The sequence below is a fragment of the Thermobia domestica genome, chromosome 1, assembly GCF_964235325.1.
Source record: "Thermobia domestica chromosome 1, izTheDome1.hap1.1, whole genome shotgun sequence".
Classification (NCBI taxonomy): Eukaryota; Metazoa; Arthropoda; class Insecta; order Zygentoma; family Lepismatidae; genus Thermobia; species Thermobia domestica.
Genome location: NC_137454.1, coordinates 254,179,707 through 254,206,600, shown reverse-complemented (window position 1 = coordinate 254,206,600; position 26,894 = coordinate 254,179,707). Strand labels below are relative to the sequence as shown.

General features: G+C 34.0%; 1 protein-coding gene across 1 annotated transcript in view; it reads left to right on the top strand.

Moving 5' to 3' along the window:
- Positions 1–26,894, top strand: part of LOC145679408 (uncharacterized) — a 44,275-nt gene that overhangs the window by 1,853 nt on the left and 15,528 nt on the right. The window contains exons 2-5 of the mRNA XM_081749990.1: positions 7,936–8,087; positions 10,026–10,193; positions 12,822–12,964; positions 20,353–20,517. Coding sequence (XP_081606116.1) covers positions 7,952–8,087; positions 10,026–10,193; positions 12,822–12,964; positions 20,353–20,517 — 612 coding nt within the window. The 5' untranslated portion in view covers positions 7,936–7,951. The remainder of the gene's footprint in view (positions 1–7,935; positions 8,088–10,025; positions 10,194–12,821; positions 12,965–20,352; positions 20,518–26,894) is intronic.

The following is a 26,894-nucleotide window of genomic DNA, read 5'->3' as shown; positions in this document are numbered from 1 at the left end:
TTCCAGACCTGGATTCGAAAAACCGGTTCCAGACCTGGATCCAAAAAACCGTTCCAGATCTGGATCCGAAAAACCGGTCCCGGAACCGGATCTTCTAGAACCGGATCCGTTCAGACCCGAAAACCGGTTCCACCGGGAACCGGTTCTGGCCATCCCTACTTTAGACCCTTCACAGAGCGTCATAGCATCACTGGGCGTTCATTTGCTATTGACCTGACTTGTAAAACGTTCGCGTCAACCTTGAATGGAACGCTGAATGCAAGGTTTCCCCCATGTAACTTTGTTACTGGAATCCAGCTTGTAGCATGCTTGCACGTTTTCCAATCAAGTTTAATGCAAGCTTGGCTGACTTGCAGCGTACAGCAAATGTTTTGCAAGTTGTCTCTGCTACTAGGGTAACGTTATATATTTGAGTTCTAGAGAACATTTCCCAAACTTGTCTTTTGATAATTCTCAAATTTAAGGGGTGGTCTAATGTACCCTCTCCCATTTTTTTAAAAAAAGCATCATTATATCCGTTTCTTATGAAAGAGAATTGACATCTGTACTCATGTATATAAGCACATGAGACATTAAGGTCTATCAAAATCTCCTAATTTTGAATTTGAAACAAACCAATCTTGTATTTTCTGAAATGTGTAGATTTTACAGTTTGAGAAAGTTAAAATAAAATGAAGTCTTTTGGTGTAAAGTCCCATGATTATGCCCTTTAGGCGAAGGGAGATGATGAGTCCTGAAAGTGAATGATTATAAAATAATTAGTTTATGTGTAGGAAACTCCAGACAAGAGTAATGTTATCAGACGATTTTTCTCGGGGCGTTTATGTGCACAGGTGATCAAAGCAGTACTGCGAAAATATTGGTAACCCTTGTTAAGCACTATCAGAAATTTTCTCAGAAGGAATTTCGAAACTACAGAGGGAAAAACTTCCGGACCACTGAAATCATCATTGCTTGAGGAAAACAGACACGATTATGAAACCACAAACTCCTATAACCAGGGACCTCTCTCACCAGAGATAAGAACCCTACCACCCGGATGTCGCGCTCCCTTAATAAATTTGTTGTATAAGGAAAATTGTGTGCAAATAGAAGATGCTGCATAACTTAGTAAGACATATTTCAAGGTAGAGAATTCTCTCGTGGCTTTATTTTTAGCGTACTCTCTCTCTCCCTTTCTCTCTCTCATTTTGTTTTTAGGTTACCGTCTCTTTGCAAAGTTATTAGAGACTTGAACCTACAATTTAAGATGGAATCCGAGCCACCGTCATATATTCAAATTTTAATGCTTTCCCGCCGGGAATTGAACCCGAGACCATGTGAACCAAAGGCGCGTGCTAGCTACTAGTAGTCCTCCAGTCAATAAAGGGAAAAAATAGGCTTTTGTCGGGACTAATTAGTAACAAGCTGAAACTTTGCCAGTTATTACACCATAAGGGGAATATTTTCCCAAAAGTTCCAAATCCTCCCCCTCTTGCTTTCCACCCCACAGACCTAAACATGCAAATATGCATACCTACATTGAAATGTCAATAACTCGATTATGCCAGCTCTTACCAATGATTTTTTGAAGTTAGCTTCTTCACATTACGTTCTTTAAATTATGTTCTTATGTGTTTTTAGCTAAAGTAACTATATATGCCGCTATTGAAATAAATTGCTGGAAAAGTAGATTTTTCAATACAATGTTCAACATTTTTGTTATTATTACTATAAACCTGATAACGATTCAACATAATGTTTCAAATAAAACTTTTAGCTTGTTTCAATAGCTTTAGAGTGATATATGCATTAATAGGTTTATAGGAATAGGAACGATGTCCGGAGAGTTCTTACCAAATGACTGCAGGTGCGGGAAAGTAATTCTGCCGGGTCGGCTAGGCGTACGCCGTACTCCCGCTTTGACACTGTCTACCTTCATGCGTCAGTTTCAGTGGGAGATTTATGTAGTTTCTATGTGCTAAGTGATTTTGTGCAGTGGAGAAGTACTTAATAAGGGAGTGGAGAAGTACTTAATAAGTAGGGCCTATCTAGAAATTTTCTTTTTTTTTTTTTTTGTAAAATTTGTGGTTTATAATTTGAAATGTGGGCATATATTAGTATGCCTTTAGTAGGCCTATTCTGATTTGTTATCTTTACTAAAACGTAGCAGTTTTTAAGTGCAAGGTAAGCATTGAAATGTTTAATCACAACATGATTATTCACAGTCATTTAAAAAAAATGTATAAAATATGTTATGTAATATGCCTGGATAGAAACCCAAATGTGTTTCATTTCAAAAACTAAACTTCAATTTAAAATACAAAACTTCCTATAACGTTTTGTGATTATAGAATATTTTTTTGATTATACATTTTCGAGGTGGCAATATTACTATTTTTTCGTCAATATCACTTGCTGTAATTAATAAACATTGACAAAGTGTAGTCATCTCATATAGTTCCAGGCTACATTAATAGGCTATATATAATACATTCTCTCCGGCCGGACATTAAATTAGTAGCTATCGTGTGCTGTAAAAGCCTAGTCTAGTTGATTGATTCTGTTTTTACCGAGAATAAACAGAACCTACTGTTTAAAGCGGAATTCGAACTCGTTTCTCGGACTCGGACTCGTTTCTGGAGCAAGTACCTCCACCACCGGAAAACAAATCCAGGACCACGGTCTCAAAGAAAGTGGGTTAATTACTTATCCAGGAGGAGTGAAAATCAGAGGTCATCATCTCCGACAAAGACAACTACTGCAGTGGTTGTTTTGAGCCCGTTGTTCGGACTATTGTTCGAACGGACCATTGTTCGAGACATTATTAAGGAAAATGTCGGAGGTCTCCGGTAGCGTAGTAGCCGGTGTGATGTAGACGAAGCGAACGGTCTGCAGCGTTAGATTGATGATTTTTAGGCGAAATACGTTGGAAGTTATCAAGATCATCTGCAGAGTAGCTATGAATGGACTTTTTTTTACTGTCCTCGGGTTCGATTCCCGTTGTTGACGCTCGGTCGAAAAAGAGTAAAAATCTATTTCAGGCTAGCCATCCTGAGAGGTTTACTGGGTTTTCTTTATTCACACCAGGCAAATGTCGGGTGGTACCTAAGAAAGTGATCCCATGTCATTTCCTTCCCAAATTTCCGGGTAGTGTGATTACCAAGAAAATTCATTCTTCATATTTGATGGGCTAACATGGCCATAGCTGCCGAAAGCCTAGAAATCTAATTCCTAATCCTAATCCTAATCGAAATTTCTGTATTCATATCCTGCCGGGTGTCGTACTGAGTTAAGCAGAGTAAAAAAATAGACTAAACTGTGAAACTATTACTCCCTCACTGTGAGCCTCAGCATGCGTTAAAAAAATGAAACTTTTGAAGATATGTAATGACAGTGGTGACAGATTTGTGGTGCAGACTTTGTACTAAAGCAACATGATGTTCATAATTTATCCAATTGGACTCTATAAACTCACGACCGTTTTAAACAGTAGCGTAGGCAGTAATTCATTTCGGGAGAGGTCCAAACTCAATATGAGGGTATTTTATATTAAAATTCCTAAAATTGCTCCTAAAATTAGGATGAATTTACACAAAAGTCGGAAGTTCGGGGGGGGGGGGGGGAGTCCGGACTCCCAGGACCCACCCCCTGCGTACGTCCCTGCTTTCAAACTAGATAAAACTGAGCGAATGAACTCTCTCATGGCTACATGGTTAACGTACGCGCTTTTAACGCGGGAGACACGGGTTCGATTCCCGATGCAGCTCATGTGGTTCGAATCGCTCGTTAAGTTGTAGATTCACGTCTCATATAGTCTTATTGCTGAAAGGGACGTTAAATCCAACAAACCAAAACTGAGCATACATAAAGATTTATCAGTTTTAAACCTATTAGGTTGATAATACTACATTACTATCTTATCAAAATAAAATAAAATAGCGTACACAACGATGATTACGTTTTAGTAAACATTCACTTAATGATAGACACGTTTATTGAAAGGTCTTTGTCCACATAATTTAAGAAGTTTTATACGTGTTTTTATCACTAGCAATATATTACATAATACTTTTTTCACAATGTTGCTAACTAGATTGTGAACGAACCTTTAATATTGTAGTTTAGCAACTAGTACGAAGTCTTGTATAGAATATCAAAATGTGGAAAAATTTGTCTAGTGTAAGTTAACAAATTTGGTTTTGAAAATACTGTCCAACTCATACGAGTAATCCTTCTATATTCTCTTTTCCTCTAAAGAATGACTTTCGAATTACTGATGAACCTGGTCTACTGTTTTTGTGAAATTGTAGAAAGCAAGGAGCACTCACACTGTTCAGATAGATTTGTAACTATTGGGGAAACGAGATCATGTTGACATTGCGATATTCAGTTACCGTTGGGAAGATGATATAGGAATCAATTAAAAAAAAAAAAAAAACAGAATTAGTAAATTGCTAAAAAAAAAATCTGGAAGGGCATGAGCAGTGATGATTTCAGAAGATTTTCCCCGAGGAGACTTCGAATAAAAAGGGACTGAAGTTAGTACAATGAAAATAATGTAACCCAGATTGAGTAAGGTCGGAGAAATGCCCTAGTAGGAGACCATTACGTTTGTTAAGTGAATTCTTAAATTGTTAAAGTACTTCTGATGACGTACAGTGACGACGCCAGATCCCATTTCTTGCGAGAAGGGGGCAAGCGAAAAGGTATAGCTATTCTTGAGCATAGCTTTCTGTGAGTCAACTATTTTTGTGTATACCAAAAATAATAGTTTTACTTGACCTACACTACAGTATCCTACAACATATCTGAGAGTGTGGAGGGAAATTAGGGAAGGGTGGATGATGCCTCCGGGGATCGCCCGCCCTCTTGCTACCTCTAGAGTCGTCACTGCTAGAACATAGTTTTAATATAGGCAGAGCCATAACATAGATTTTTTCTCGGGGGCAAGCATTAATACACGTATTTGGGCCCCCTAGAAAAAGTTGTTTTCTTTCTATTTCTCGGCATCCATCTTTCTCTTACTCTATATGGCCCCCCGGAGCCTGAGGGCCCTACCGCACGGCAAGGTCCGCGGGGCCGTTAGTTACGCCTCTGGGCCCGTTCCGCCTCTGGGCACGACAAATTAATTAAGGAGACAATATTGACAAAACTCAAAGCCATATAAATAAATATTATTTCTGGGGCCCCTAATACTAAACAAAAAATAGTCATTTTTTACTAAAATGGACCCACGACTCATTTGTGTTTTATTTCCTTTTTGTGTGCTGTTGTGTTTATGTAATGTAGTAAACCTGTTTGATGTTTCAATTATAATTTCATGTTCGTGTCGTATATGGAATAAGAAAATTTTGTCTTAAAATTGATCCGTCTCGAACTGCGAGGAGCTTCCCTTGGGCGGGCAGTTGCCCTCTGCCCCCCATACAAGTTACGGCTCTCAATATAGGTTATTTCTTTTTAGGCTTAGTTATAATAAACAATGTAATCTTCAGCATGTGTGATTTTAATAATCTAGATACAAATAAAACTCTTTATAAAAAACGATTTCACAAGATTAATTTTACATATTATTAACATTTAAACGGGAAAAAATCATATAAGAATGGATAGATTTTACTGAGCTAAATAAAATGATACATATGTGAGTGTAAAAGTTCATGTGAAGCTTCCAAGAAAATGGAGTAACAAGAATTTTGGGAATGATCCAAAAAAATGCATCAAAAGATTGCGAACTTGCCTAATAATTAGTTTTTGGATCAAGGACCACAAAAGTTTTAAACGGCCCCTAAATTGAGTTTTCATACTATTTTACGAAATAAGCACATCATACTGAGTTAGCGATAGTTTGGGTTTGACTACACTATATGTAGTTCTCGAGATATAAGGCGTACAAGAAAATTTTTGATTGAATGAAATATATTGGATTTTTTGGATCAGAGACCACAAAATTTTTGAACGGTTCTAAATCGAGTTTTCATATTTTTACTAAATAAGCACATCATACTGAGTAAATTGTTAGTTTTGGTGTGGGTACACTATATGTCGTTCTCGAGATATAAGGCCTAGAAGAAAATTTTTGCCTGAAACATATTGGATCTTTTGATCCAAAAACAACTAATTTGTAAATCTAAAAGAATTAAGTTGTACGAGAACCATGTGACTTATTGAGCTTCAAACTGCTACTGAAATATGCCCTAATTAATCCCTTCATTATGATTCTTGCAAGACAACAGTAAATGGTAGGAATAATGAGATAAAGCTCAAAATTGTCATTAACTATTAAAATTTAATTTCACTTCAACTGTCCTTGTCCAACCATTGATAGGTTACATGGAGCTGACCAAGATGATATTCTTGAGGTTATATTCGCATGAGTAGTTTTTAGAACTAACGTGTAGAACTTAAAAGCATGTCGTTCGTTATCATTAATAACTAACAGACCTTATTTTACTGAAAGAAATTGGTATTTATTTAGGTACTATATACAGATGGTGATCAGAAAAATGGAAACACCTGAACGAAATTGCAACTTATCAGATTAATATGGTGTCGGGCCACCTTTCGCCTTCAGAACAGCCTTCATGTGACGTGGGACGGAGGCATAGAGGTCGCGAATGGTAGCATGTGCAATTTTACACCATTACTCGTGCAGGGCATCGGCCAGTTCTGTGAAAGAGGATGGAGGTGGAAATCGTCACCGGAGTCGTGTTTCCAAGACGGACCACAGATGTTCAATTATGTTGAGATCTGGGGATTGGGCGGGCCAGGGGAGGTGTTGAACTTCATCCCGATATTCCTCAAACCACGCTGCAACAACGCCAGCTGTGTGAATGGGTGCATTATCATCCTGGAAGATGGCGTCATTGTCCGGGAACAACATCCGGACCATAGGATGCAGGTGGTCTCCTAAAATTGCGACATAATCATTGGCAGTGATTCGTCTGCTAAGTGTGACCACAGGACCCAATGAAAACCATGATATTGCGGCCCACAGCATCACCGAGCCGCCGCCATGTTTCACAGTTGGGCGGAAACACTGCAGATCATAAACTTCTTTGGGCGTTCTCCACACATAAACACGGCCCGTGGTTGGGAATAGGGTGAAGGATGACTCATCCGACCATATCACACATTTCCAGTCCTCAACTGTCCAAGTTGCATGGTCGCGGCACCATTTGCGGCGTGCGAAAGCGTTATGGTCCCTGATGAGCGGTTTGGCCCGTGCAACACGACCCCGTAAGTTCATGTCATGTAATTCGCGGCGGATTGTGATTGTCGAAACAGGGTTGGGGAGGTGCTGATTGAGTTCACTTGCTCCGCAGTGGCACGACGGTTCTGCGTGAGAATGCGCTTTAATACCCGGCGTGACCTGTCACTCATGATTTTCTTCCGCTCACTGTTTCGCTTCCCCGATGTGGTTTTCCCCTGTGTTGTGTAGGCCGTCATCATCTTCGACACTGTCCCACGTGACACACCTAACACAGTAGCCACTGCCATAACCGTGGGACGTAAAACTAAAGTAGCCACTGCCGTCACACTCACTCCACATAACCGCGCACCAACAATTTGCCCTCTTTGAAAATCTGAGAGGTCTCCCATTTTACACTATCTCCGTCTGCTGCAGCCACTGGACACTGCTGTTCCACTGCGCCTGGCGTAGTATGGACACCGACCTAACACACCACCACCAGCGGTCCGGCGCTGCGAGCCCACGACACCACTGCCAACCCATACATCTGACGTGTTGCCAACTACAGGTGTTTCCATTTTTCTGATCACCATCTGTATATGTAGTAAAACACACTATCAACTAGAAAATTGATTGTTTCCTTTATATTTTCCTGGTGATAACACACATACTCTATACGAACATACTACTTGTAGCGCTTTGCTTTCCATGGTAATCCACAGATCTGGTTTTATTTATTGATTCTACAATCTCATATTTATTAGGTAAATTTTAACAACAATGGCTCCACAATATAAATTGACGTATTTTGATGTGCGAGGTCTGGCAGAGCCCATCAGATTTATCCTTTCGTACGCTGGTGTTGAATTTGAGGATGTAAGGATACAGAGAGAAAAGTGGCCTGAACTGAAGAACAGTAAGTATTTTTTTACACTTAGTTAAGGTATTAGATTGATTTTTATAATTTAATGGAATGTTAGCAGTGAGGGTATTTGTCTCCGTCACGATAAAAATCAATGGCTGACACATGCAGCTTATTAAAAATTCAAAGATAAAACATGTAAAAATATATAATTCTCGTTTACGATTATCTTTACATGCCACCGTTTATACTCTCTCCTCCGATTATCGAAAATGTAATAAAACTTAAGTTACGCCAGGGTTCATCCATATACTATATTAACAGCTCTAGTGACAAATTATTTCAACAGTACAATTTTTTGTTCTGGAGTGGCGGACGGATATTTCTTTTTCCTTTTTGTTCAGACGAGTAAGTATAACTAACTGCATATCTGCCTGCAACTTCCATTTGTTATCTAAAATACAATAGGGTTTCTTTGAACGTGGCAATATCCCTTTCCCAGTTTGATAGGTTGCTGATTTGAAAATCAGTTAATACATTTTACTACAGTGGATATCCAAGTTTGAAAGTCATTTCATTTTTATATTTAACGGTGTTGAACACCTACGACGATTTTTCTAAGTCCTTTGATTTATATGCGAAATTGTTTGTCTGTTTCGTTTTAATTGAACTGGAATTTGAATGTAATTTGACTCAGTTCTTCAAATAAATTTGAATATCCCTTACTGCATCAAAATCAAGATTAAACTTATATGTAAAATAAATTTATTTTGGAAGAACGAAGGACTATATTTGAAGAAGAAATTAATAAAATTAGGGAGGGTCAAAAGTTTCCGGAATCCGGATTACGGAAAATTTATTCTCTGGAATCGGAAATTTTATTTTTCCGGATTTCGGAAAAATCCGGAATTTAGAAAATTCCCGATTTCGGAAAATTCCGGATTTTTCCGAAATCCGGATTTTTTCTGAATTCTGGAAATTTTCAACTTCGGAATTTTTTCGAAATGTTCTAAATTTCGGAATTTTTCCTACTTTCCGGATTGTGGAAAGTAAAAAATCCGGAATTGGCCATCCCTAAATAAAATAAAATTATTAAGGTGCCAGTTCATTAAAAGAAAAACAGGAAAATAGATTTAAAACAACTTAGATGCTGTAGGTACTCAAGACCGTTACAGAACAATAATTGTTACTAAATTATTTTCAGAAGTGCATGAGTATGTGTGCGTTTTTGTTACTATTCATTGTATTCGTAGATATCATAGCTATAATCGATTATACATGAGTTACGTATCTAGCTGAGGCTTTAAGTTTACAAGTATTCTAAATTCTGTAATACAAAATTGTGCTGTTTTAATTAACAGTTTTGTAAATACATTAACATTCACTTCATAATTTTATTTTATATTAATAAAGTTGTTATAATTATCGATTAGTAATAAAATTCATTAAATGTACAGTATTGAAGAGTAATGAAATGAATTACGAAGTTGACTAAATGTTTTTCAATTAAATTGGCATGTAATATTTGGCCAGTAATATTGGTTTATAATAAGTTAAAATTGCGTAAAAAAAAACTGTTTGTAAGAAAAAAATAGTTTGAATTCAATTGGAGACTTGAATTTATTTGAAAATGTTAGGATCCGTTAATATAATATTCTAGAACTTCACGAAATTTTTGTAGTTTTAGATTTGATAATTGTAGATTACATATTTTAATCACTGTTGAATACTGTTGATTTGGAATAGTTGAGCACACAGTTATGTAAATCTATTATCAAAACATGTAACTTATAAATTATAAAAAAACTCAAAAATAAGCTTTATGTCGTCGGAGACAATCTCCTTTAAATTTTGTACCCATGTTCAGATACAGCTCAGTAAAACTTATCCGAAAATTTTCCAGTTTCATTTAGTTACAGTTATATTGTTAAGGATTTATAATATAGAGATAGTTATCATTGGTTTCCAGCATTAACTCATTTTAATTTGTAGCAATGCCATTTGGGAAGCTTCCAGTGCTGGAAATTGATGGGAAAAGAATAAACCAGTCTATAGCCATCTGCCGTTACTTGGCAAAGAAGTTTAATCTGACTCCAAAAGACGATTTCCAGCAATTGCAATGTGATGCCATTGTGGATACGTTGACAGATTTGAGATTACGTAAGTAAATTAGTAAACTTTTGGAATTAATGTTAATAGATTAAAATATAACTGTGATAATTGTTCTTTGTTTCATATGAATGAATGAGATGAGAAATATTTCTAGTTATTTTCGTTAAGACATGAAGTAGTAAATAGGTATGAAGTATTCTGTATGATAGAGTTTTATTGTATTTTCAATTTCTTGTATAGTGAATGAAATGGTATATGATATAGATGAATTTTCAGTGATACAAGTAGATAGTAAATTTTAAAAAGTTCTAGATTTGTACTTTCGGAATTTATATATATATATATATATATATATATATATATATATATATATATATATATATATATATATAATGTTCCACAGTTATGCCCTTTAGGCTGTACGAAATGGGTAAGAAATACACGGGGGAGTAAGATTAAATGGGAAATTGCCGAAAAAACCCAAGGAACATTTATGTCCAACTAAAATTAATGTAGAATTACTAAACTCTCGCACCAAATGTGAACGGCAACTACATCACAACCGTGTCCTTTCACGATGCATATTGGCGTTTCCTATTTCTCGTTGAGCTTTTTAGTTGTTGAATTCTGTTTATTGTATATTTAATACCTGGATTTAACAAAACTAGTATTCGAAAACAGTCTTCAAAGTGGTAAAACGTTGGACAAGGAAAATTTGGGTAACAATAAATGAGATAAAAGACCATGGAGAGACTTTTGAAAACATTGCTTTTTAAAAATTGAGGAAAGCGGACGAATAGAGTGGGAAATACTGGTAATACAGTATTAAAAACTTATTATCGACAATCAGTAAGAAATGTTGAAAATTTTAATATGTTAAGGACGGCGTCCTAAGTTGAATGAAATTCTCAAATTGCTTAAAAATAATAGCGTATGGAAAAAATTATCAAGTTTTCAAAAGCCTTTACAGCATTCAAACATCAAAATGACTTCATTTGCATAAGCATTTATTTATCCTCACATAAGTTCATTAATATTTTCTCTTAAATTTTTTCGTCCTCTTGTAAAGTTTTTAAGCTGCAAGCAAAACATAGCATATGCCATATGAGAATTTGAAGCACCAAAATACATTATAATTCATTGGTGCAGTTTACTCATTTTTTTATTTCCTATAATATTTACTTCTATGTAATGTAGACCATGTAACTTCAATCTCATCCGTACTCTTCCGCCATTATTCGTACATAAACAAGAAAGCAATTTTAAAATGTCATTACATTTTTGAAATTGTTGTTGTTTATGTTATTTCAAAATTGTTGTTGCAAAAGGCAACACCACTGTTAATGAAAGAACAGTCGTCACAAATGGATTCTTTATCTTCTTTTAATTTCACAATAACTTTTTCTGTCTTATATCTTATTAAGTCTCCAATAACACAACATATGTTATATAATATACAGGGTATATATAGCGTATTTCATTCACAAACTATAGCCTATATTCATATAGGCTGGCTATAGTTTGTATATGAAATACTTTACTTTCTCTTGTCCATGATTATACAAATCCTGCACCCAAAAAGTTGATTTTATATAATAGCATAATCTATAAAATAATTAAATATAATTAGCATCTTGGAAGAAAATATTATCAATCAACTACAGAAAATCAACAGTTTCATTTTTATTTAAATATTCCTCAAAAATTTTCTAAACACTTTTAGATAAAGTGGTTTTGATCAAAATCTAACTTATAATACAGATATTAACTTAATTTTGGGCATCCCATTTAAAATGAAGTTTCAATTCAAACCTTTGTAAACAGAATGTCACATATAGTCGTTAAACCAAATACTTCTTCAAAGACCATAAGTGTTTGGCGTGGGAGACCCGGGTTCGATTCCCGGCGGGAGCTCATGTGGTTCGGATTCCACATTAATCAGTAGGTCCACGTCTCATATAGCCTCGCTGCTGAACGGGACGTTAAACTCAAAATCAACTCAACTCAGCTTCTTCAAAGACCATAAGTGGTATTCACATAATACAAAAGTAAACAATTGGTCATTAACATTTTGAATATGGTAACGTTAAAACATTCTTATTTGGAAATTTTTTTCTAAATTCTATTTGAATGTCCAATGTTTATCTGTTTTAATAGTATGGTGTTTTAGTTGAGCATTTGTCCTGAATTTTAATGAAGGTTTTGATGAGCTGATTGGAATTGTTGTTAACATTGATTATAAATATAAAAACGAAAATTGCGTCATTGAGAACATAAGCCTTTGAATAAATCCAATCCTACAAAGTAAAAATAAAATCTGACATTATGTGGGTATTTTAATTCTAATTACTCATAAGCTAACTCCAATAGCTGAATATAAGTTTCCAATAAACTCTATTGAAAAGAGCTTAAAGATAGTCCTGAAATAGTGCGTAAATTTTAATTGTGTGTGGTATTTGAGGATAACAAAGATATTAAACAATCGCAATTATCCAGAGACTTTATATATAAGGACCCTTATTATTTCTGCAATGCATCAAAGTAAAATAATATAACTTGGGCCATGGATATTACTCTACTGTATGTTATGTCACTTTGCTGTCTAGAAGTTATTTTTGCATTGTCATCTGATGACTAGGACTTACAATTGAAACATACTTTTGTTTCTTTTTATAGAGTTGGTTCAATATATGTTCGAAACTGATGAAGAGAAAAAGAAAACCTTGGGACAAACATTGCAAAGTGAAACAGTACCGTTCTATTTGTCCAAATTCGACGAGACAGTCAAGAATAACGGAGGATATCTCGTAGGTGGAAACGTAAGTACTTACTTTTAATGTAGTGTTTATTATATTAGTGTAGGTATTCACAAAAGTTAATTATCGTTTATAATTTCAAAGGTATAATTATCAGAGGGAGGTACAGTATAACTTTCTTTCAAATCAAGGAAATAATATCAAGTTTGCCGAAGTAACACATTTCAGAAGATTTTAATTATAAAATACAGTTTCAAATTCTAAAATTAGGAGTAATTTGAGTTTTACCTCCTTAAACTGTCCAAAGACTATAGAGTACGGTGCAGACTTACTGTTCGGATCCATATATTTGTGAAATTTACAGAACAAATTTGTAACAATATTTCAATACGCCGGTGTGTAAATAATCGAAATGTGTTCTTACCTATGAGATACGTTATCTACGTAGCTTTCTATGTAGATACGCATCTAATCGTGTTAAGCACGGACTCACACATAAGGTAGCCAGCAACTACAATATCTGAAGTCAGTGTGCTGACTCATGACCCACAACCATAGAAGTATTCGAGAATTAAGAAATCCACATATTTGTGACACTTACGTTAATAATGTGGTATATTATTTTGGAACACAAATGTGCAAGCACTGAAAACATATCGGAATATTATCTATAACGTCCTTAGTAACGTACAAATACAAAATCCAACAGGGAAAGTAAGGATTTTTATGCCATACACAATGTTTTGTGCTATCCTCGTTTATATAAATATCTCGAGGTAATTGTATGTACGCATTTCATATATATGTGTGTTTATGTAGTGAATTATTTTCGTTATATAATGCTCTCTGTTGATCCTTTTGAACGAAATTCTAATTCTAAAAATGTCATTCCCATATTTTGTTCTAAAGTATAGCCTTGATTCATTTACTTCTCGTCTTCTCTTGCTCGAAAGATTTCCTCAAAACTTGCCAAAATTTCACATGCATACACTATACGTATATGGGAAAAATTGTGTTATATAATTCACATAAGGCCTATATTCAATTTAATTTTCTTCGTTAATAGTTGCGATGATAGAAAGTTTAATAGAACAACTCATTCAGAATGGAGTAGATCAGCTACTGTAAAAAAAAAGAGTCTTGACTCAAGACCACTACACAGATACTTTGCATAGATGTAGCTGTAGCACCCACTAAATTATGTAAAGTCAAACGTAAAGATACAGATGTATGTTGGCAGTGATTTATTTGTGGATTTTTGTAGAAGGGGGGAATATTTATACAAGATTGTGTTCCGTATAACAGAACAACTTTAAAGTGGGGTTGGGACAACGTTATTTTTAAACCTATCTACTTTGAAATTATGGTACTAGTTTGATAGGAGACCCCCAGGTTCATCATTTTTTAAACTATTTTAAAAACAATTTTATGATAAACACGGATAGGTACGTTAGATAAGATTTGGTTAGGTAAATTAAATTGCATGCGTTAGTTACCTTACTACTTTTTGTCCTATTGCTGAGGACAAGTGTAGAGCATCCAGTAAAAGCCCTATAGTTGCCTTGCAATCTGCACACCTTGTCATAACAAGTGTCACACTCCTACGTAAAACGGTTTTGCTATGACAAGTAATTCTTTAGTCTGTTCTAATTTGGTCCTTAAAGACCAAATTCCCCGCCCGAACAATAAATACAACAAAAGGTAAGAGTTTACTTTGGGCAGAACAGTGATAGGTGCACATATATTTGAGCCTAATTTTATTAAATAGAAGGGGAAAGACGCTAATAAATGTCATTTCTCATTATCACAAGTAAGTTTTCGTACCATTTTGCTCCTTGTAGGTACTTAATAAAATTAGATTCAGGGGTGTGTGAACCTATCAATGTTCTGCTAAAAGTAAACTTTTGGCCAACGAAACATACTGGCATTAAAATGAATCCAGAATTGAACAAAGACAGAGTTAAGCTGAAGCATGATTTACGGCATGTTATCTAACACTGTCTTTAGAAATTAACAATACTTTCTCACCGTACCCCACTTTAGGAATACGTAGAATAGTGTAGCATACGAGGTTGTTTTACATCGGATACCATCTTTTTCCCAGTTGGTTTGTTGGTAGTAGCATGATGTCATGATGTCCATTTCTTATCCAGCTGATGACATACTTTTTTGCATTGAACGAGGTAATATCTGGTCCATTAACGTTTATGAAAAGAATAAATTCGAGGATTTTTACAGATAAATGGTTTCTAATATCAGTATGCTGGAAGTTTAAGCTGGAAAAGCCTCTCTCACACTCTGCAGAAGAAACTGGAAGAATACTGATTTCCATGTTAAGATTTTGTATATTTGGGCCAATATTAGATTTCATCTTATGCTCTCGAAATTCCTGCATAATTTTGGCTGAATCATCAGAGGAAAATTTTAATTCTTTTATTTTTTTTTCTTTTTTATTTTTTATTATTATTATTATTATTATTTTTTTTTTTTTTTTTTTTTTTTTTTTTTTTTTTTTGAAATTTGCATTACTTCTTTGTCGCCGATTAAACTTTCTTGCAGACAATTCTTCTCGCCACTTGGATTGTAGCAAAACCTCTGCCCCACTGAACGTTTCGAGCGTATGTTATGTGCTAGACCCTTGCAATCTTATTTTGTGGCACTTCTCAAGATAATTGTCTAAGGGTTTTGCCAGTGAGACTCCACAAAACTGACCAGTTTCTTCAAACTGACGTAATTGTTCCATGGACATGCCCCGTTTTCTTTCAACGCTTCCAGAACATTTACAGTTATTTCAATTTTGCTTATTACCTGTACAAGGGATGCAGACCTTTATTGTAGAAACAGGCTAAGGATATGTAGAGGTTCCAGCGCATCTCGAATCATGGACATTTCATAAACAAAGTTCCACTTAGTGAATTTTACGTACAGATCTGAAAATATTGCACGCTGCTGAAAGCTTCTCCGGAAATTTGTAGAAGCTCCTCAAAAGTGTTCCACTAGCGCACGATAAGGCTTCCGCAATGTTTCTACTGAACGGTATGAAGAGCCTAACCACCGTACATAAAAAACTTTAATAATATTATAGAAGCGAATACTTAGTTCTCGTGATATTAATTCGATTTCTCTCCTGTTATTCAGGGGACATTGAGTAAGCACCGTGCAATCGCTCTAGGCTTTGAAAATGAAACATATCTGAAATCGTATTTACAACGTTCTGAACAGCCAGTTCCAGCTTATGACTCATGCAGTGAAACACGAATAAATTGGTGTCTAATTCTCGCTGGAGTAAAGAAACAGCAACATTATTTCGCCTTGCATGTTATTTGGGCCATCTATACAAACTGCTATGTCTTTCCCGTAATATCATTTTGGAAATATTCATACTTTCACATCTTTTAACTATGGAATCACAAACCTCTCTGCTTATTGTTACCTATATCTCAAATAAACCTAAAAATATATTGCTACACACCTGATTAACTACAGACGAATATACACAATGAGAACCGATTTATGAGACACAGTGGAGGATTCGTCCATCATTAGCGTGAAGGGTTGATCGGGATTCGCAAGATACTGGGTCATTTTTCGTTCATTTCTGTAGCTACAAAGTCAAAAATATTTGAATACGCACCATTAGAGTAGAGAACTTGTTCGAGGTTCATTCCATTTATTTCTTACTATTTAATAAGATGCAAGGTAAACGACAGACGATCTTGCGCAATAACATAAGCAGTTCTAAATATCACAGTTGGTTTTTCAACACGAATTTCATTAACAATTAACACGAAACCCTCTTACTTTCTTACTTTATGTACCGGAATTATTTGCCTTTTAATCGTCAGCAGCTTTTCCTTTATTAAAATATAGTCTAATATCCATTTCCTTGTGTTCTTTTTAAGATGTTTGTCAACGAAGAAACTATCAATTTACAACTGCAGTGACTGCTTACTAATAACTGAAAATGTTTATTATTATTATTATTATTATTATTATTATTATTATTATTGTGCTACTCAGATGAAGTATGATAATCATTGGTATCAGCTGCAAGATTTTTCTTCGGGAAACAATTCTATAAACAAGACCAGCATAGCTCGCAACAATAAACATACTAAAAAAGTAAAGAATTGTTACTAAAATATGGAGTTGAGTTATTGTACTCTAAAACCGATTGTAAAGCCTAAAAAGGATGGAAAATATCTTCCCAGGCTGGGAAGATAGAATTAAACCTAGAGACGGGGAAACCAAAACTCAGAAAGGGGGAAATTCCCAGGCTTCCCTGGCTACAAATAAATCCCTGTATGTTGGTGTAATGAATATATTCGTCCTATAAACCATATACGTACTTTTGAATATAATGTTTTTTGAAATATGGCCCTTATTTTAGCAAATTTTAGCTTTAATCAATTGATATATTATTAAATACTCAATGCTCTTTTGTTAAGTTCACACTTATATTCTATGGGGAAAAATAAAAATAAATAAATAACAAAAATAAAAGAAGAAGGTAATTTCTTAGACAAACAGATTTGTTAATAAAGAAACATTAAAAACCATTACAATTTATCTGTAACGAATTATAGAATACACGTAAACAGGAGCAATGTCTTTGCCAAAAAATTAGATCTCTACAGAGGTGGCAACGAAAGAAAATGTTCGTATGAAAAAAATAACAGATGTTCCGCCCGAGCCTTCGGACCGTTGTACACTACAGGTTATTGTGCGTGATTGAATGCTCTGATTTATTTATTATCAAATTTGTTTACTTATTTCAAGTAATTAAATTGAAATAATACCGTTTTTAAGTTGCAATTAAATGGTCACAATAGTTTTAAATCGTCAAATTGCCTGCACAATTTAACATACAATAGAGCAGGTAGTGACACCTATTAGCGTGACACCTGTTTATAATTATTAGGAATTAGCGTGACGCACAGACTGAGACGTTTGCCGTTTATCATTAGAATATGCATTCCTCACCATTGCTCTACTCTTCATTTCCTCATGACTTGTTCTCACGTATGATCACTACATCTACGTATTTATTCACATTGTTTATATTTCTATCAACAATGACAATGTTAATTCCGTCCGGTTTCAACTTATCATCAAATACATTAGTCCATTTACCTGCAGTCATTTGGATAGAATTGCTTTACGTAATGTCCGAAGAATGTAGCTATTGTTAATTGTTCTATGCATTGTATTCCATTATTATCAGCAGTAAAGATCAGTTTCATATTTCTACCGTTGCGTAACAATTATTGTAATGCAATATAATTCCTATTACTGTTTGTTGGTGTACAACCACAAGTAACAGACCCGTAAGGAAAGGAAGTTCTGTTGTGCATAGACTATTTTCCTCTAATTTTATTGTAGCTAGTGTTGACTACAAGTCAAGGAGAAAGTTGACACCTTTCCAAACCAAAATGAAGGGACACGAAATGTTAGTAGCTAATAGAATGACTGTACCAGTAAACCTTTTTTCGTAATAATGTAATATAACTCTTTCTAATGAAGAGTGAATCATATTATCTAAGTGATAAAAGGAAACTGATACAATTTAAATTATATAAGTCCTTTATTGCATAATATACCTAGATATAATAAGAATTATGGCCAATCTAAGTAGTATGTGCCCCATGTACAGACCTATATATTACGTACTTATAAACATGCAATATAACACACCGAAATAGTTAGCGTATCATTATACTTTAATACAATAATAATGGAAGTTTAGATAATTTAAGGTGCTGACAGGGCTACATTGGGCTGCGGGGGCATATTCTCCCAAATCGAGACGGATGGCAACTCTTGTCAAGTGCTGACACTGTCCTAGTATATCCAACACTTCCTCATTCAATTTCTGTCCAACTTGGCAAATTCTCTTTATTCTTCTCCATACTTTCATTTCGAAAGCTTCCAATTATTTTTCATCGCTTTTGTGTGCATCTGCCCCATAGAGTACAAAACTCTATACGAAACATTTTATGGGTGTTTCTCATAACTCTTTGATCAAAGAGCCACAAAACAGGTTTTTTTTTCTCCTAAAGGCTTCGTTTTATTCTCGCTTTTGTTTCACGGTCGCATCTCATGCTCTCGCTTATAATACTACACTGGTGTCGAAAATTAGTCAATTGTTCTCTTTTCTTCCCTCCTACTTGAAGGCATATTTGACATCTGCTTCATTCCAATCACTATGATTTTAGACTGCATCCAAATTAAAATATATCACTATAGATTAATCGCTACAAATAGCGTTGCCCCTGCAGGGGTAAAAGTGAAGGGGAATGTGGAGAGACGTTGTCCCCCCACTTCCAGAAAATATCTGTGGCGTCTCCTCGCTTTCTAAAAAAAATACAATGGACAATGATAGGCACAGGGGACGGCTTGACGTCATGCGTCTCCCTACCTTTACACATCCACTTTCGAACCTGGTCCCCTGACGATTGCACATTTCAAACTTATCTTCACTAAAGACCAGTTTCATATTTCTACCGCTGCGTAACAATTATTGTAGTGCAATATTATTGCTATTACTGTCTGTTGGTTTACAACAGCAAGTAATACACGCGTTTTGGACATGAAATTTTGTCCGTTACTCAGAGGTGTCCGTTATAGAGAGGTTACAGAAATTTAATTTCTCACAACGGTATTTGTATGCAGTAATATACAGTAAATACATTATGTATGAGCGTAAATACGTAAAATTCAATATGAAAATACTCTGTTTAGTACTATCTGAATTACTGGGAGGGATGAAGGAGAAATAAAATGTTAAATAATATTATTGCTGGGGGATGTGTTAATATATTCGTTTACTGCAAAAGATAATGCGTGTATGGCTATTTTCTTACGTATATGTCATCACTCTGTAAAAAAAAATCCATTAATTCACATACCATCTGTATTAAATCACCGCGGTTAGTAATTACCAACTTCCAGATTTTTAGACTGTGATGGTTGGAGATTGGGTGGTAATGATGAGTGACTTAATAAAAACATTCATTTGACTTAATGTGGCTAGAAAACGTAATAGTTGCGTAACTGCGTGGATAAAATCAGCTTTACGGTGGTTCATAGTTCACCTTACAATGAGTTAGCTTTTCTTTTACTCGTAAATCTTTATTTACTCTTAAATCCTACAAATCGTATCCTTAAAATTGTAATAGACCAATAGTCGTCGATTCTTTCAAATCTAAATACGCCTATGGAAATATGTTTTCATTTTGGGCACTGTTGAATACTTCTGATGTACTAAAGACATCGCATTCATGTAATAAAGGTTGATTATTATTGTTAAGATAACAAAATCATATAAAGTTATATTTGCTCCAGAGGAAATATTATTTGTATAATCAAATTTATATTTACTTATGTCCCTCTTAGCACTATGATTACGCTATTTCAAACAATTATATAACTTTTTATCTTTCTACTTTCAGCTGACGTGGGCAGATATATATTTCGCAGCTGTCGTTGAATTGTTTCAAGCAAAATTGGGAAAAGAATTATTTGCCAGATATCCTAACTTCAATGGATTGATTGAAAAAGTTTTCAATCTTCCTGCAATCAAAAACTGGAGAGAGAAGAGACCAGTTACCGAAATGTAAAAGAAGCATACTGTAACATGATACAAAAAATATATATGAGCTTTAAATGTTGATTATTTGTAAAGGCTGAAATTTTCGAGCTTGAAATTGAAGTTTGATAAATATTGTTTATATACAGTATTATTAGCACAAAAAACTATTGTGTAGTTCTCTAATTTATTTTTTTATCATGGAAAGTACTTTCAAAATAAAAAAATAAATGTATTTTTAAGATTTTTCATTTACACAACAAATTTATTTTAACTTCCTCAGTTTGTGAGCTCTAAATTGATTCGAACACCTTTAAAACGTGTAATATTATTTTATGGGTAATGTTTGCAAGCGACGTGTCCTTGCTTGTAGGCTGTTAGAAGGATTAGACTAGACAAACGAAGTACATAAGTACCAAAAGACCACAGATAAAAATATTCCAATTACTCTATAGCCCTCTCCGCTGGTCAGGTTCCATTCCCTGTGGGAAAGTCTTGAAATTGAACGTATTTAAGGTGGTTCTGATTTCGCCTTAAATTTAAGGTCCACATCTCATATAACCTCGGTGCTGAAAAGGGACGCTATATTCCAGTTAACTAACCACCCAACTACTCTATGATGACCAACTAACTACACTATGATACCTCTAAGAATTGCTCATAAATGAATCCGTGAAGGAAATAATCACTTCCTTTAAAAAATACCCTCCGCACGGAATTTTTAAATGTAACTTTCAAGATATAGAAAATATTTTTCTAGCAATTTTCGGGTTATTCCTGTGAACTGACGACTCTTTTAATAAGGTAATCACAAAATGCACAGCAAGACTATGGAGATTATAGAACAGTCATCTTCAACTGGACGCTGTAGTGACGTTACGGTTTGCTTTCCGTTTCTCCGGTTTACAGTGAAAGGAGCCTGCAAGCAACTTGACATTGATTAAAAATGGTGGAAAGAAGCAAACAAAAACATCGATAGCGTAGTCAATGGTTTTGCAGGCATACTCTCGTGGATCGATGACTATGTGTTCACTGCCGAAACTTGTTCTCCTACGAGCCCCCTCATGGCTAACCAGCTAACGTACGCGTGGGAGGTCATGTGGTTCGGACGGATCCCACGTTAAGCTGTAAGTCCATGTGTCATATAATCTCGCCGCTGAAAGGGACGTTAAACACAAAATCAAACTTCCCCTACTTCATTCCACTGACCTGCTAAGTTACACATTGTCTAATTGGAAATGATTGCAATAGAAGATCCAGGTGCTCATTAGTCCTACCCAAGATCGTTTACTTTTTCTTCAAAATACTGCAGAAATCAAATGGTAGTGTTAAATTCCTTAATGCTACTGATATGCAGTACTTACACACTACGATCACAGAGAAACAAACTAGGTTAATTACAATACTTGGAGACAAAATTAAAATTTTTGAAATGAAAAGATATATGTAAAATATATTTTAAAAAATACTTATTTTGACTCTCGTGAGGAAAAGATGAAGACTCAAACAAATTAACAAATATCATAATGACATGAAATCAACGTTAGGTCAATACATTTAATGTGTTAAAATTACCATTAAGTAAATACAGCTCTCATGAAATATTACGTTGTATGTAGGGCGACCATACGTCCCGTTTTAACCGAGAGAGTCTCGTTTTAAGGGCGTGTCCCGGCGGTCCCATCAGTAGATGGAAAATAGTAGTATTTGTCCCATTTCATACAAGTGAAAGAAGTGAATAACAAACGAAGTACTCCTTGTAAAGGTATTAATAATTAATAATAAAGAGGCAAAAATTAAACTGAAATTTCCTACATTAAACATGATTTATAGTTCGCAGTACTGCTCGAAAAGCAGCAGACGTTTTAGCAATTGAAGCGCTTGGAGGATAAAGGTGTTCTGTTACATTTTTCAAAATATTGCATTCTGGCTGTTCATGCACGTGTTATATGCTACTCATACTACCTAACACATTATTTGGTGAGTCCTCGTCCTAGTGCAGATATTTAGAAACGATGAAGGTGTTATGTTAACGGACAAAGTTGTGAAAATCAATTTTCCCATCATATTCAATTTGTTACATACCATCTTTATCCTCCAAGCGCTTCAATTGTTTGTTGGTTGAACAAACTCTGTAACAATGAGGAAGAGAGAGGAAGGGGAGCTCTGATATAAGGGCACTGATAAGAATGAAGGTAGGCGTAAAAGTCCTGGGTTGCTCATTCAGCACCAGTAGCAATCCTAGCCACATTCTTTTCACTTCTAGCCATTTTATAGCCAATTTTCATATTCATTCTTACGACTCTAAAAATATAGTCGTTATAAGTAAATTCTATGTACCTAGAGGAAATTTAAACGCGAATTTTTTAACACCAAATGTATTAGGTATTGCTAAGGTAAATAGGAACTAATTTACGTACTGACCTATTTCTCACTTCTCATGATTTTAAAAAATTCGCAACCTGTCCTGTTTTTAGCTGAAAATTTTATGGTCACCCTAGTTATATGTTTTCGTGAAATTCCCTATTTTCATGAACTTATGAATCATTGTATACTATACGTAACATTTGGAAAAGCCACTAGTTGTCAAGAACTATATAAAGTGACATAATGAATATAATAAATACAAAAAAAAATGATTATCGTTCATTAACATAACGATAACTTCTAGATCAATTACGTTAGTTTCACAAATTGATTATTATCGCAGGATGTACGCTGAGTTCCATGTCATGTAAAGTGTACATTTGTACTAGGACTTATCACTATATCGCGAAACATCTTGTGAGCCTATTCGATCATGGTAAGTTTGATTGCTATACCTGGTTGTAAAACTTGAGAAAATAGAAACCTGGGAGGTTCCAATAATAATGGTAAACAAAACTCAGGAAATACGAATAATTCTAATCACTAATATAATTATTCAAAGCAGAATAAATGCTAAAACCCAAACGGTAACCATACTCAAGTTAGATGTGGCAGGAATAGATGTTCTAAATATAACAATCGAAATAACAATGGGAATCGATCAAGTTCATAATCATTTTATGATAGATAATAAAAATCATGGTTCTAGAAATAAGAACAATAGATCAGTGTTGAATAACAATCATGATTTTTCTACAAGTAAGAATAATTCATAATCACATAACTCGAGTCAAAATCAGAACAATTAGAATAGGAACAAATATCAGGTCATAATCAAAGGTCACAGAGAAACAATATTTCAGGAACCCAGATTTCTTTAAATTGGTTGTACGAATCTTACCGATGGATTACTAATGCGCAGGAACCTTTTTTGAAAAAAAAAAAAAAAAAATACAGAGAAGAAGAAAAGAATTCCTGCTTTATTCTATTCCTTTTAAAAGGCAACAATTTGTATTTGTAGTTTATGTATATTTTCGTATTAAAAAAAAAAAAAAAAAAAACTTACAGGCACGTATTTAAAACTTCGGTTGGTGATCTCTCAGGTTCTGAGCTATAGTGGATTTTTCGATTTTTATATTCGCTGGTAAAAGAATCCCACAGACATGCATTTAGAGGAACGAGGAGGGCGTTGGCATGGTCTCAGATCCTCAGCTATGCAGAGATAGTTTAGCTTATTAATAAGATTTGTAGTAATTTTCATAATAACGTTTTGTTATTCATCTCTTCACTCATTATTTTAATAATTCTAGTAATAATAATAATAACAGTAAAGTATCTGTGACTTAAAATTGTATTTATAATTTAAATTCTTTTATTTTATTTTACCAACATATATCTTATCACAATTCAACAAATAGATAATAACATGTATATTTAATTTTCAGAAATTGTTAATTTGTCAATAATCTTGTTAATAATATAACAGTTTCGTTGCTGAGTTCCCGTAAATGAAGACGGATTGTACTTCTATATTGTGCTTATTTAACTAGTTTTAGATTAATCCGAATGTGGAAACGAAGATATTTTTGAAGAATTTTGGATAATAAATGTTCAAAGGAAGAAGAATGATATTCAGACAACTAGTAATGTATTTTAAAATTATATTACTGATTTATTGAATTTCCATAATTTTGAATATGATGAATAAAAAAATATACATCTTATTCAGAATTCTCATGTGGTTGACATTTATTAACAATATTTAACACATCTGACCAGAGTATATACACTTATTTATTAAAAACTAGAATATAGTGTAACTAGAATACAGTGTAACTAGAATACATTGTATATACTCTGGTCAGAAGTGCTAATTATTTGTTTAATGAGTTCCAGAGTCGTGATGGATAGAGTAACAACATTTCTATCCAAGAAAGTCAATTGGACATTTAAAAGTATAATAAGTTGTATGTGACATATGTCTTATTTATGAAATTGTATGCGTGCAAAGTTTTGAAGCTTGAAAAATTCTGCATCCATGTTTTAAGGAAGCAAAGTTTTCAGAATACGTCTAAGGACACTTATTAGGAAATTTTTCATTTAATTGATTTTCCGGATTTTTTTTCAAGCATATTTGCAAGATCCTTGAACATAAACAATTTCGTTGAGTTGTATCACTCATTGTCATGTGAGGAATTATTTCTTATAATTAACATGAATTGGCATTAGTGAATATAATATAAATACGATATTTCAATATTTTATGTTGTTTCCACATTACAATACTAGCAGAATATTCTTTGAACGGAGAGAATACGTTTCATTTCGGACAGGAAGGGTTGAATTTGGATTTAAACTGCATTGGGAGTGTCACTGTTCATGTCAGCGACCCCTAAAACTATGGATTCGGCACTAATATCGGTCATTTTTGATCATTTTTAAATTTTCCCCCCTCCCTGTTCCCTAAGTTGCATCATCAAAATGAAATTATAAAAAACATCCCAGGCCCAAACCTCATCTATGTTGAAAATCTGATCGAGATCGGTCGGGTGTTCAACCGGTACCAAGTCACAAATATAGTGACTTCATTTATAAATATATAAATGAAGGGGGAGGGAAAAATTTAAAAATGATCAAAAATGACCGATATTAGTGCCGAATCCATAGTTTTAGGGGTCGCTGACATGAACAGTGACACTCCCAATGCAGTTTAAATCCAAATTCAACCCTTCCTGTCCGAAATGAAACGTATTCTCTCCGTTCAAAGAATATATATATATATATATATATATAGATAGATAGATAGATAGATAGATAGATAGATTGTATCTACAATAGCATATTTTATGATGAGTTTTCTTTAATATTTCAATTTATAAAAGTATTACAAAACAAAAAATCAGTACATTAAAAACACTGACTGAATCTTTGAACACTCAAAACTTTTGATAGAAAATATTAACAATAATAATATAAATATATACCAATATATACACTAATAGCAAAAAGACTATTTTCATTTTTTTAAAAAATAAACTATTCATTAATGAGTGATTGAATCATAAACACACTAAAACCTTTGAATATTGTATAAAATGTCCTTCGTAAACATACTTTTTTAGTGAAAATATTATCTCATACAATGATTTTGAGAAATAAAATGAGGGAAATTTAATTTTAAGCAGTATGATCACCTTTTATCCCTATATTCCCCAAGTCAAGAACATATGACAAATATGTACTCAACAGGAAACTTTTAACGATAGATGCAACATTTCAGGAGAATATCACTTTTAAAATAGAATTTTAAAAATGGAACAAGAAGTTCAGAAATTTTAAGTGCATTAATATTAAAGAAAGTTAATCATACCCTAACATTTATTATTTCGTGAGACATCCGCACTTTATTTCTCTCTCTTTATATATATATATATATATATATATATATATATCATTGTTAGTATAATAATCCATAGTGATATTTTAGTGATTTTTCGTTGTTTTCATCTGATGATGCATTTTGCGAAAGTGCATACATTTTTTCCTCATATTTGCACCAATTACTGTTATTTCGTACTGAAGTTCGAAACTGATATATATATATATATATATATATATATATATATATATATATATATAAAACAATATTGCCAGTGACTATAGTGAATTTGTTCAGTGCACAGTGCTGCCAAATATGTATTATTTTCTAGTGAAAATTTAATACTTCCTGAACTTTAAAATATTTTTTGCCCGGGATTCTTAATCAATCTCATGACTTCAACAGACTATTTCTTTTCAGGTGCCAAATTTATAACTATTTCCTGACTCTCAGTTACAAAACACTTTAGAGAATATTAATATTTCAATATAATTTTTCTTCAATATATACAATCTAAAACACAAGAAAATTTAAAAGAGTGAATTTTCTTTTTACAAATTGCATGATTTCTTATTTGGAAACGTTGCAGATGTTCTGTAGACGGACCAGCATTAACCAAACTTGTTAAGAAAACAATGACGTTTTTCATAGTGTGAAGT